Source organism: Zalophus californianus, chromosome 3, assembly GCF_009762305.2.
Source record: "Zalophus californianus isolate mZalCal1 chromosome 3, mZalCal1.pri.v2, whole genome shotgun sequence".
Classification (NCBI taxonomy): Eukaryota; Metazoa; Chordata; class Mammalia; order Carnivora; family Otariidae; genus Zalophus; species Zalophus californianus.
This window is the reverse complement of record NC_045597.1, coordinates 55,281,273-55,293,796: the sequence shown is the minus strand read 5'-3', so window position 1 is coordinate 55,293,796 and position 12,524 is coordinate 55,281,273. Positions and strand designations below refer to the sequence as shown.

Here is a 12,524-nt window from a genome sequence, read left to right as displayed (position 1 = left end):
TATTAGGCTACATATGTTCTCTACTTACATAAAGGGTTGGATTCTCCCTCTTGGGGTTCCTAGTCTGCCAACTTGCTGTCTTAAAAATATAAAGTCTCAGGGTACCTGCGTGGCTCAGTTGGTTAAGCGTCCCACACTTGATTTCAGCTCAGGTCATGATCTCGGTCATCAGATCGAGCCCTGCGTCAGGCTCCGTGCTGAGCGTGGAGCCTTCTTAAGATTCTCTCCCTCTCCCTGTGCCCCACCCCCCAGTTGCTTGTGCTGTCTCTCTCTAAAAAAAGTGTGTGTGTGTGTGTGTGTGTGTGTGTGTGTGTGTGTGTGTATGTGTATATATGTGTGAAGTCTCTTTCTCAGGCACAGCTTTAAGTCCTTGATTAGAGGCAGTGTTGACAGCATTTTATAGCTGATACCTTCTGTTACCCTTAGAAAAATCCAACAGCAACAATTGTATGATGGTAGTAGTCTTCAAAGTATTCTAAAACTAATTCAAAATGAGTGAAATGTGAAATTAATTGCCCAAGAACAGTAAGAGCTCCTGTCCTTTTTGCCTACTGAAAATAAAACTGAAAACCAAAAAAAAAAAAAAAAAAAGGCAGGGCGCCTAGGTGGCTCAGTCAGTTAAGTGTCTGCCTTCGGCTCAGGTCATGGTCCCAGGGCCCTGGGATGGAGCCCCACGTCAGGTTCCCTGCTCCGCAGGGAGTCTACTCCTCCCTCTGCCCCTCCTCCCATTTGTTCTCCTAATCTCTCTCTTTTTCTCTCTCTCTCAAATAAAAAAAAATAAAAACAAAAAAGGTAGATATTTTTATATTATTTATTCCTAAATCTAATTTTTATAGTCAATCATCCTAATCCAGTGAAGTTAAATGAATTTCTGGCCCTGGCCTTTCTACTACCTTAATAAAATTAATTAATAGCATAATAGCCTAAATAAAGTAGAATAAATTAATTAGTAGTTAAGACTGTATAATTAATTTAGAGAAGGCCCAAATTCCATAACCTGTGAAGCATGGTAAGTAACTGAGCTGTGTTATAGCTTCCATTGGCCTTCTGTCTTCTCTTTGGGGCAAGTAGCTTCTCTGACCACGGTGGTTTAAACCAAGGGAAAATGTTCAGGTTTCCTGAATTTTGTTTTTGGGGAAGATTAAGGAAATGATCCAAAGTGACTTTTCACTAACATATGAAGGAGTTGGGGGGGCTGACAGCTTTCTTTTTTATGGTGGTGGATATGTTTGGTATACTGTTTTACTTTCCTGTTCTGTTTCAGAGTCTGATAAAGAGGAGAAACCACCACGTACTGTTATACCCAAAGAAGTGACACCAGCCCTGTGCTCACTAATGAGCAGCTATGGCAATCTCTCAGGGTCAGAGAGTGAGCCAGAAGGTGAGTCATAGCCTCAATCGTTAGACAAGATATGTCAAGCACATTCTTTAATCTTCACATTTTTCATTTGATGTTAGCATGGGATAAAGGAAAACTTAAGAAATGAGGAAATGTATTGCTCAGTTGTGGGAGAAAAAGGCAAAATAATATAAATAATATAATGACAGAATAGGAAGGGGAAGAGCTAATATTCCATTAATGGAATCAAAATTCTAAAAGATACAGAAAAGAAAGTGAATGTCTTTTTTCTACTCTCAAGAGCCCTTGTCTCACATGTTTATAGCACCTTTGGCAGGTGAAGAGAGGTCCTTTGTGACAAAGTGGATGACAGAATTCCTTACATGTTTATAGAGTGTTGTTTTTTTTTAATGGAACACATTTACGTAAATTACCTCATTTGGAGAACACAGTAACCCTCTACGTGTGTCGAATCAGCCTGTGTGTTTTAAAGACTGGATGAAATGGAATCCTTTCAAGGTTCTTTCTGAGTAGCCAGTGATGTACAGTTCAGGATATGTGTCTAACCTTTAAAGATGACAACAAACCAGCTTAATCTAGAATCTTTTTTTAGGGTCACCTAAAAGTTGTGAGTATGTTACTGATCCGTTGTAGTGTGGCAATTGTAAACCCAAGGTTCATAGAGATAATCAGCATACGTTTAGTGAATAAGTCTTTGCTCTTCTGTTGTGGAAACCTGGCTCTGCACGGTCAATTTATTTGGGCTTTACCAGCCAGGAGAGAATTCATGTGTCTATGTCTCTGGACAAGATGTGTAATCACAATAAGAGCTGTATTGAAGGTAAGAATACAGGGCCTACAAGTGAGTGTGTAGAACGAAGGGAAGATTTGAGTGTAATTGGATGAAGATGGCGGCACTTTTAATGTTGATTAAGCTAGAGATAATCACTGTTTGTATAGTTGGAAGATGTACGAAGGAGAAAGAGTTGGGATTTAATATGAAGGATAATGTTTAGATGTATCGGTAACATAGGGATTTTTTTCTTCTTTTTTAATGGACCATGGTTTACTGTGGTAGCTGGTTAAAAGCTACTTGAATTTTGAAATATAAACTACTTTGGTTTTATTGGAGTATTTCTTAACAGATGGTTGCCTCTTGTTTTTATTTTGATTTTAAGAAAAACAGTATTTATTTCTTTACTCTTGTTTCCAGTACACTGATATGAAGATGGAGTTATTCTTTAAACACATATTACATTTCCTGCTTATCACTTGTATTTATGACAGGTGATAGCAATGAAAGCTATTACCAGATTAGTACTGAATCTTATAAAAACAAGCTATACTAATGCTCTCTTCTCTCTCTTAAGATAAAACATTTAATACTTTCATTCTCATGTCTTTATTTGCGTGCACACAAGCGGGGGGGGGGGAGCGGCAGGCGGGCAGAAAAGCAGGTTCCCTGCTGAGCAAGGAGCACATGAGGGACTTGATCCCAGGACACTGGGATCATGACCTGAGCTAAAGGCAGACACTTAACCAACTGAGCCACCCAGGTGTCCCTCATGTCTTCATTTTGAGGCTGCCACCATTTTTAAATTAGAAGGAAGAAAGGAAACTGGGAGGCATCTTTGAGGTCCCACTACTTCATTTGTAGAAACTTAAGCTTAAAGAAGACAAGTTTACAAAGCTAGTATGTGGGAGAGCTGATGTAAAGCCTAGGTTTAGGGACTTAAAAATCTAAAAAAAGCCAACTGTATTGCCTGCCTTTCATTATAGTCGTTCTCTGTGTTACATTTGCTGTCTTCCTGCACAGAAATGCATAGCTTTTTCTTGTAGGTAAGAGAAGATATTATCTATTAAAAGATAAATTTTATCTTATATGAATTTTTTACTAATTGTCTAAAATGCTCTGCCTGAAGGAAAAAGCCCTTGCTTTACATTCCTAAGGCTTAAAAATTATTGTATGCAGTTTGAATTCAGCTTTATTAAGCCATCCAGGTCTCAAGCAAGTTTCCAACTGCCATTGTAAATTCTGGTTATAGGGTAGGCTGTTGACACATAGGGACTTTGGAAGAAATAAACCAAAGAAATAAAGTGGGCTTTCTCTGAACCATGAATAGCATCTAGAAGACTGCTTATTTAAGTGGATTCTAAATAGAGAGGAGCAGTTTGATTCCTCACAGATTTTAACAATTGTATCATCATAGTTACGATCTGTCTCAACTTAGGAATTAATACAAAAGTGTATAGAGGATCTTAAACATGACTAGTGCTTTTCCAGAAAGAGTTTTAAACAAGGAAGGGGTCCCTCAAGAAACACTGAAGCAAAACAAGAGGCTATGCTTGGCTCTGCGGACATCAGAATCATTAAGGTATACATAGGAAAGAAAATTTCAATGAGTAATATTTCCAAATATTAGTTTGATATCTGTTCCGGATTTTGCATGTTAGTTTTCTGTTTTTGTTTTGCAATGTTAGAAGTTAAGCATAGTTTTGTAGCTCTCCAAAATTGTTTTTTTCAAACTGGTTTGGGCTATGACTGGGGGTCCTCCAAATTGAAAACTCATTTTAAAAGGCCACAAACCAAAAAGTGTGATTTATAGGTTTGAAAAAATTCAGTGGTTTGATAAATATTGCATTAAAATATGATACTTAAGCTGGGAAATATTGTGAGCCTCAAGAAAAATATAAAAAGTTCCAGTTCCTCATTCCTTAGCAGAAAATAGACAATGTAAGCTCTGATTCATTTGACTTTTGTATTTCTGGATTAGAACATCAATACTTTTTTTTTTTTTTTAAGATTTTATTTACAGGGGGAGGGGCAGAGGGTGAAGCAGACTCCCCACTGAGCAGGGAGCCCATCGCAGGGCTGTATCCCGGGACTCCAGGATTGCTACCTGGGCCGAAGGCAGCTTAACCAACTGAGCCACCCAGGTACCCGGAGGATTAACACTTGAAGGGGAAGGAAATAATAGAAAATAGTACCCTGGTTTTTCTTTTTGCCTTTTGTTATTATTCCCATAGTTTTGGACTCTAAAAACCACTTTGAATTCTTTGCTCCATTCTCACACAGTTACATTTCTCTTTTTCTTTTTTTTTTTGTTTTTCTTTTTTCCATCACTTTGAAGGCACATCAAAACCACTGTCATCACAGAAAATTTTTTTTTTTTTTTTTGAGATAGCATGCACGCTCATGTGCACTCGAGTGGGGTGGAGGGGGAGAGAGGATCTCAAGCAGACTCCATGCTTAGCACAGAGGCCAGCCTGGGGACTCAGTCTTACAACCCCAAGATCATGACGTGAGCTGAAATCAAGAGTGGGATGCTTAACCAACTGAGCCACCCAGGTGCCCCCATCATAGCAAATTCTTATATAGTGCTTATTCAGTGTCAGGCCCTATTTTATGTGCTTTACTCATCTAATTATTGCAATAACCTCATGAAGCAGGTGCCATTATTTATGAGAATATTTAGGCAGAGATAAGTAGGTTGCTCCAAGATCACAAGTAGTATGTGATGGAACTAGAACTTGAACTTAACAGTTTGGGACCAGGGTTTGTGCTTCTAACACTTACTCTATACTTCCCTTCAAACTTAACACATTGGTCCTATGTAACACCTGGGTTATGATTAGACTCATAAAGGTTTTGAGGGGTATGATTAGACTCCTACACTCTTGTCCAGGCAATTGAACCCAGTCTCCAGACTTCTAGAATAGAACTCTTTATATCACATCAGCTTGTCAAAAATACAGAATAACCATTTTAGGGGTGATAGGAGGGGATCCTTAAAACCTGTGCGTTTTTAATTAATCATAGTTTTTCTTCTTTATTCTGTTAATATGGTGAAATACATTGATTTTCAAGTATCAAACCAATCTTGTATTCTTGGAATAAAATCTACTTAGTCATGGTGTATTACCTTTTTAATACATTGCTGGATTTGATTTGCTAATAATTTATTAAAGATTTTTACCTCTATGTTCATGAAGGATTATTGATCTGCGTTTTTCTTTTCTTGTAATGGCTTTGTCTGGATTGGGTATGAGTTGGGATCTGTTTGCTCTTCCTATTTTTTAAGGGTTTGTGTAGGATTGCTACTATTTTTTCTTGTTTGTAGAATTCAATAGTGGAGTCATCTGTACCTGCCATTTGGGGGGAGGTAGATTTTAAATTATGAATTAAATTTCCTTAATAGGTGTAGGACTGTTCAGATTTTCTGTTTTTTCTTGTTCAGCTTTGGTAATTTGTTTTTCAAAAAAATCTGTTTCATCTAAGTTGTGAAATTTTTTTTAAATTTTTTATTATGTTAATCACCATACATCATTAGTTTTTGATGTAGTGTTCCATGATTCATTGTTTGTGCATAACACCCAGTGCTCCACGCAGAATGTGCCCTCTTTACTACCCATCACCAGGCTAACCCATCCCCCCAACCCCCTCCCCTCTAGAAACCTCAGTTTGTTTTTCAGAGTCCATCGTCTCTCATGGTTCATCTCCCCCTCCGACTTACTTCCCTTCATTCTTCCCCTCCTGCTATCTTCTTTTTTTTTTCTTAACATATATTGCATTATTTGTTTCAGAAGTACTGATCTGTGATTCAACAGTCTTGCACAATTCACAGCGCTCACCATAGCACATACCCTCCCCAATGTCTGTCACCCAGCCACCCCATCCCTCCCACCCCCCACCACTCCAGCAACCCTCAGTTTGTTTCCTGAGGTTAAAAATTCCTCATATCAGCGAGGTCATATGATACATGTCTTTCTCTGATTGACTTATTTCACTCAGCATAACACCCTCCAGTTCCATCCATGTCATTGCAAGTGGCAAGATCTCATTCCTTTTTATGGCTGCATAATATTCCATTGTGTATATATACCACATCTTCTTTATCCATTCATCTGTTGATGGACATCTTGGCTCTTTCCACGGTTTGGCTATTGTGGACATTGCTGCTTAAGTTATTAAATTTATTGGCATAAGGTTGCTCACAATATTTTCTTGTGATATCTGTAGGATCTATAGTAATGTCCTTTGATTCCTCATATTATTAAATGGTATTTTTTTCTTTTTTTCTTGATCAGTCTTGCTAGCTGTTTATTTTGTTAATCTTTTCAGAGTGTACCAACTTCTGGCTTTATTGATTTTTTTTTTTTTGTTGGCCGTTTCTAAATCGTTGATTTTCACTCTGTTATTTCTTCCCTTCTCACTCTCTGCCTCCTGTAGTGGAAGTTCAGATAATTAATTTTAGGCTTCTCTTCATTTCTTTTTTTTTTAATTTTAAACTTTTTTCTTTTTTCTTCATTTCTAATAAAAGCAATCAAAGCTATAAATTTGCCTCCATGCATTGCCTTAGCTGCCTACAAATTTATGTTATGTTTTCATTTTTATTGTTTTAAAAATATTTTCTAATGTCTCTTGTGATTTGTTCTTTAACACATGGCTTATTTAGATGCATATTGTGTAGTTTCCAGAGATTTGGAGGTTTTCTAGATAGTTTTCTGTTAATGATTTTGCTTTAATTCTGTTATGGTCAGAGAGCATACTTTTTACACTTTTCAGGGTCTTTTTGTTTTTTGTTTTTCCAGTTTATTGAAACTTGTTTTATAGCCTAACACAAGTGAATGTTCATGTGAACTTGACAGAAATGTGTACTGGGTTGAGTGTCAGTTGGAGTTGTAAGTGGTACTCAGGTCTTCTATATCCCTGCTCATTGTCTGTCTGTCTGTCTTTCTTTCTTTTTCTTTCTTTCTTTCTTTCTTTCTTTCTTTCTTTCTTTCTTTCTTTCTTTCTTTCTTTCTTTCTCTCTCTCTCTCTCTCTCTCTCTCTTTCCTTTCTTTCTTTCTTTCTTTCTTTTTTTTTTTTTTTTAAGATTTTATTCATTTATTTGACAGAGACACAGCGAGAGAGGGAACACAAGCAGGGGGAGTGGGAGAGGGAGAAGCAGGCTTCCCGCAGAGCAGGACCCTAGGACCATGACCTGAGCCTAAGACAGACGCTTAACGACGGAGCCACCCAGGCGCCCTTCCCTGCTCATTTTCTATTTAATTGTTCTTCAGTTACTGAGAGCAGAGTGTTAAAAGTCTCCCACCTTAATAATGGATTTGTCTGTTTCTTGTTTCAGCTCTGTGAGCTTTTGCTAAATGTATGGTGGAACTCTGTTATTAGGTGTTACTGTTTTGCTTTCTTGATGAATTGATTTCTTTATCGTTTCGAACTGTCCTTCTTTGTCCCTGGTGATAGTCCTTGTTCTGAAGTCTCCTTTGTCTGATATTGATATAGCCAATCCAGCTTTTTTATGATTGGTGTATGCATGGTATTTTCTTTCCTCCTTTTACTTTTAACCTGTGCCTGGTCACAGGCAGCCCTTGCTTTGTACTTCCTTGGTAACTGAGATTTAATCTCAGTTCTGTTTGTGAAAGCAAGAACTGCCTACAATTTAAAGTTGGTTTCTTGTAGTCAGTATGTAATTGGTATGTAGTTGTCTTGTTGTTCTCCACCACCCCGCCCCAGTCTGACCACTCACCCTTTTAAGTGGGATGTTTAAACTATTTATATGTATTGTAATTATTGATATGGCTTGTTTCTTTTTGTGTCACCTTTTTGTTCTGTTTTCCTTCTTTTCCTGCCTTTGGATGTATGCTGCCTTACTATTGGGGCAATACAAATATGGGTTTATTCATTTAACCTCTTTGTTTTACTTTTTAGGAGTTGGTCTATCTGGAGTTTATAGTATGCAGCTTCAGCTTTTCACAGTCTACTTTCAGTGATATTATACCACTTTGTATAGAATTGAAGAATTTTACAGCAATATACTTACACTCTCCTCTTCCCTTTGTGCTATTGTTACCAGGTTTTCCTACAGATGTTATGAATCCCACATACATTGTTATTATTTTTGCTTAGACTCGTCAGTTATCTTTAAAACCTTTTTCAAATCAGAAAAAGTGTCTTGTATTTATCCACATATTGACTATTTCTGACACTCTTCATTCCTTTGTGAGTTTCCATCTGGTATTATTTCCTTCATAGAGATCACTTTCTGTAACTGTTTGTGGTAATCTCTTCAGTTCTTGGCAGTTATATTTCCGCTTTGAAAAATATCATACTATGTTGAAAATGCCTAGTTTTTATTAATAAATAGCCAGTATTATGGCTGCTTGGGGGAGTATTATGGCTTTTTTGGTTATTTTTGGAAGTTTACCTGCTGTTTGTTGTTATCTTTGTATTTGTTTCTCATTACATTTAGAAGCTCCCATTAAGACTGAAGCAGACATTCTGGTGGAGGATGAGGTTCTTCATAGCAATACTCCTAAGAGACCAAGTCCCAATGCTAAAGTGACTGCTAGAAAGTATGAGAACCAAAAGAAAAGTTTTAAAAAGACAAACCCTAAGAGAAAAAAAGATTATCACAACTATCAAACGTTGTTTGAACCAAGGACACACCATCCATATCTCCTGGAAATGGTAAATGATTTTTCTTTACATTCTAATCTTTGTATTCTTCTCAGATGGTGAAGATAGAGCCACTGGGTTTCTGCATGGGTTCATACATGCATGTTTTTAAAGTTTACCAAAGACATTTGCTCCTTGAAGACTCATTTGTGTATCTTAATATTGAAGCTGCATTTGGAATACAGCTGATGTTCAGTAAATGTGGAATAGTGACACTTTTCAAAACTGCTGAAAATAAAAGAATCTATAGATTTAACTGGTAAGGAAATATGTATGGAGGTGTACTGACGTTTTTAAAGTTTCCATTGAAATCACAACTAAATACAAAGGCCGACTGAAGGGAGAAAGAGGTTTTTATGTGTTTATTTTGTGCATTATTGGCTTTATTCTTAGTGTGATGTGCTAAAAAATCTATTTCTTCACATTTTAAAAGAGGAAGCAGCACATCTTTTGATTCTGAGTAATGGACATGAGGCTGTTCAAAGATCCAGTTCTTTCATGCTAAAAGTAATAGAAAATAGTCCAAAATTTTTACTAGAGTTGTAGAACTGTTGACAATGTGTGTGAAAGTTGTTTTTGCCCTGTCAGCTAAATGTTTATGCTATAGCTAGTATTCTGTGGTTATACCTTTGAGGTCTTACATGCAGACACAGTTGCTTCTTGTTTAAACTGATCTGAAATGGACTCTCTATTTTGTGAATTTCAGTGCTTATATAAAGTAAATTGCATTTTTAAAATACTTACCTTGTAAGTGGTAAATTAAATTATCTCTTCACTGAACGTTCATTCCTTTGTAATGTTTCTAAACTACACTGATGACATCAGAAAATAAATTGATCTTATCCTTCTCGGCAAATCACATATGATTCCTTGGTTGTGTATTTCTTATAAATACCAGGGATTTTTAGATTTCCTTCAATTACAATAAGCACAAAAATGAAAAGTTGTGAAAGTCCAGGAATGTTGAGATTTTTTTACTGCTGGTTTCATCATTACTACATTTATTATATCTGCTTATCAATTTCTTTACTGTTTGTAGGTTTGGGTTTAGGAGGGTCCTCTTTGACATGATTTGTAGATTAAAGAATTGCAGACTTTTAAACCTGTATTTCCTGTCCTTTGTTAGATACTCCTAGAGAGGACCCCAAATGTGAACATTTGTGTTGTTTAAAAAGCTAGATAGTCTTGGTATAAGTTAAAAGGAAATGTTCTTACATTATTTTTTTAACAAAATAATTTAAATATAGTATCTATTTAAATAGGTATTATATTACAAATTTATTATAAATTATTATAAGTATATAAGTATATATATCTTTATTGTTCTGTGTTCTTTGTATGGAGAAGACACATAATATTTTAGATTCTGTTTCTTGGATATATTTTATTTACCAGCTAATCCTTTTATTTATTATTTTTTAGCTTTTAGCTCCAGACATTCGACATGAAAGAAATGTGATTTTGCAGTGTGTTCGGTACATCATCAAAAAGGACTTTTTTGGACTTAATACTAATTCTCCAAAAACTAAAGATGTATAAGTATTTGATGTTTCAGCACTCATGTGAAATAGTCCCATCCTAATGTTAGTGGAGGAAACCTTTTTAAAAAACAAAAAACTGGATTAGTAATTAAATTGTAGACTTCATGGGATATTATGTTGGATTTTTTATTCTTCCTTTTGAATCTATGCAAATAAATACATAACTGATTTTTTAAGACTGTGTCTGTATTGTTGGGGTTGTGCATAGTATTTGTTGGCAGAATTCTATTTTTTATTTATATTTATTTGTATGTATTGTTGTCAGGTAAGGAAATCTGCTCTGGGGACAGTTAAGAATTGAAGATTCTGGTTTAGTAGTAAAGAAAAAAGTTTTAAAAAAATGTTACATTCAGCTGAGCAAAACTGTAGGTTAGGGAGAGAAGTACAGTCATTTTGTTTCTAATGCAGGAGAGCAAGAATCATTCTTTAACTGTAGCAAGGGGGATTATTATTATTTTTTTTAATTTAAAGATTTTTATTTATTTAACAGAGAGTAAGCATAAGTAAGCAGAGCGGCAGGCAGAGGGAGAGGGAAAAGCAGGCTCTTCGCTGAGCAGGAAGCCTGATGCGGGGCTCGATCCCAGAACCCTGGGATCATGACCTGAGCCGAAGGCAACCGCTTAACTGACTGAGCCACCCAGGTGCCCTGGGATTATTTTAAAAATAAACCATATCAAATTAATATACTCAGAAGGTCTTGAAATTTAAAAAATTTATATTTTAAAATTTCCCTGTTTATTTCAAAGGACATTTTGAAATTCACCTATTGGCACTAAATAAGTATTTCAAATATTGAATGTTTGGAATATTAATATAGATAGGCCTTTGTGTATGTTTAGATTCACTGAAAGTGCTTCTTTGTGGTATGGTTCGCAGTTGGACCTTTTTAATTTCTCTGTTGAAAACTATATAAAGCATGTTACTTGGACTTGATGAAGTCCATCTAATTTATAGCCAAAACAGTAGTTTGTGAAATAATATAAAACCTTAAAACCAGTTTTAAGATTTAATTAAAATTCATCCTATGAGCATATTAATTGAACCCTTTTTAAATGTTTTAAATAAATAGATCTTTTTGAGTCCTTTAATACCAGAGATTTTGATCTTATGTTCTAGTCACTTGTGCTAGCTAGAGCTGGAGCCCTCCCCTTTTGATGGGGTTTTTAAAAATCAGTCTCTTGGAGTTGAAAAATTGACTTTATCTGACATTGTGATTATTGAAGCCCATGAATCTTGCCTGCAAGAAAAAGGCAAGAAAGCTGATGGCGGCCCTGAGGAAAGACCTCTTGCTCCTATATGTTTGTAAGATCCTATCCAGAATCCTAGAGCACCTGGCATGTAACACTATGATATTACAGACCTGCGATCAAAATTCATATTTAGGTCAGTGTTTCCCAACTTTGTAACCACCATACAGACCTTCTTATTCTGTTTCATTCTCCTCCTCCAGTGAATCCCATGTTTTAGAAAATTATCTGTCCAGTACCTTACTTAATTCAGTTTATATAACACTGTTGAGTGCCTACTTATGTGCTGCCAGTAAGCATGGTTTGAGAATATAAAAATGAATGAGGCCTTGCCTGACTTTAAGGAACTCAGTTTAATTTTTATATTATTCATAGCTGTGACTCTTACACCAATTCATCTCATCAGGATGAAGTAACCAGTATTACAAAACTGGGATGATACTCTAACATATGATTTAGTCTATAGTTTTATCATAGGTTGGCATGCAAATTCCATAGACTTTAAATACGGAATTCAGACTCCTAGGTTGCTTTCACAGACCCCTGTAACTTCAGGAATGTTCACAATCACTGCTTTAAAGTGCGTTGTGCAAAAAGTTTTATTTTCAATTTCTCTTGCTTTCTAATAAATGTATTTAAGACTGAAAATGCTCTTCTGAGTACTGCCTTGGCTATGTGTCTGGCAGTACACCTTGAGCTCTGGTGACTATTTTTATTTTATTTATTTTATATTTTTAAATATATTTATATATATTTTATATTTTAGAATTATATAATATATAATAATATAATTATTATATAATATAAATTATATATAAATATATATTTTTTATATTTTTTATTTTATGTATTTTTTTATTTCTAAGTGGATAATTTCAGATTCATTTGCCTTTTTATTTAACCCAGGAATTTTTCAAGTGTGTTTAAAATTTTTAAGC

The 12,524-nt window shown here is 35.5% G+C and overlaps 1 protein-coding gene across 1 annotated transcript in view; it reads left to right on the top strand.

Annotated features, from left to right (window-relative positions):
• NUFIP1 (nuclear FMR1 interacting protein 1) overlaps positions 1–10,861 on the top strand; it is a 47,971-nt gene extending 37,110 nt beyond the window's left edge. Inside the window, exons 8-10 of the mRNA XM_027590568.2 lie at positions 1,265–1,381; positions 8,593–8,810; positions 10,221–10,861. Of these exons, the coding sequence (XP_027446369.1) occupies positions 1,265–1,381; positions 8,593–8,810; positions 10,221–10,337 (452 nt within the window). The 3' untranslated portion in view covers positions 10,338–10,861. The remainder of the gene's footprint in view (positions 1–1,264; positions 1,382–8,592; positions 8,811–10,220) is intronic.
• Positions 10,862–12,524: the final 1,663 nt, after the last annotated feature.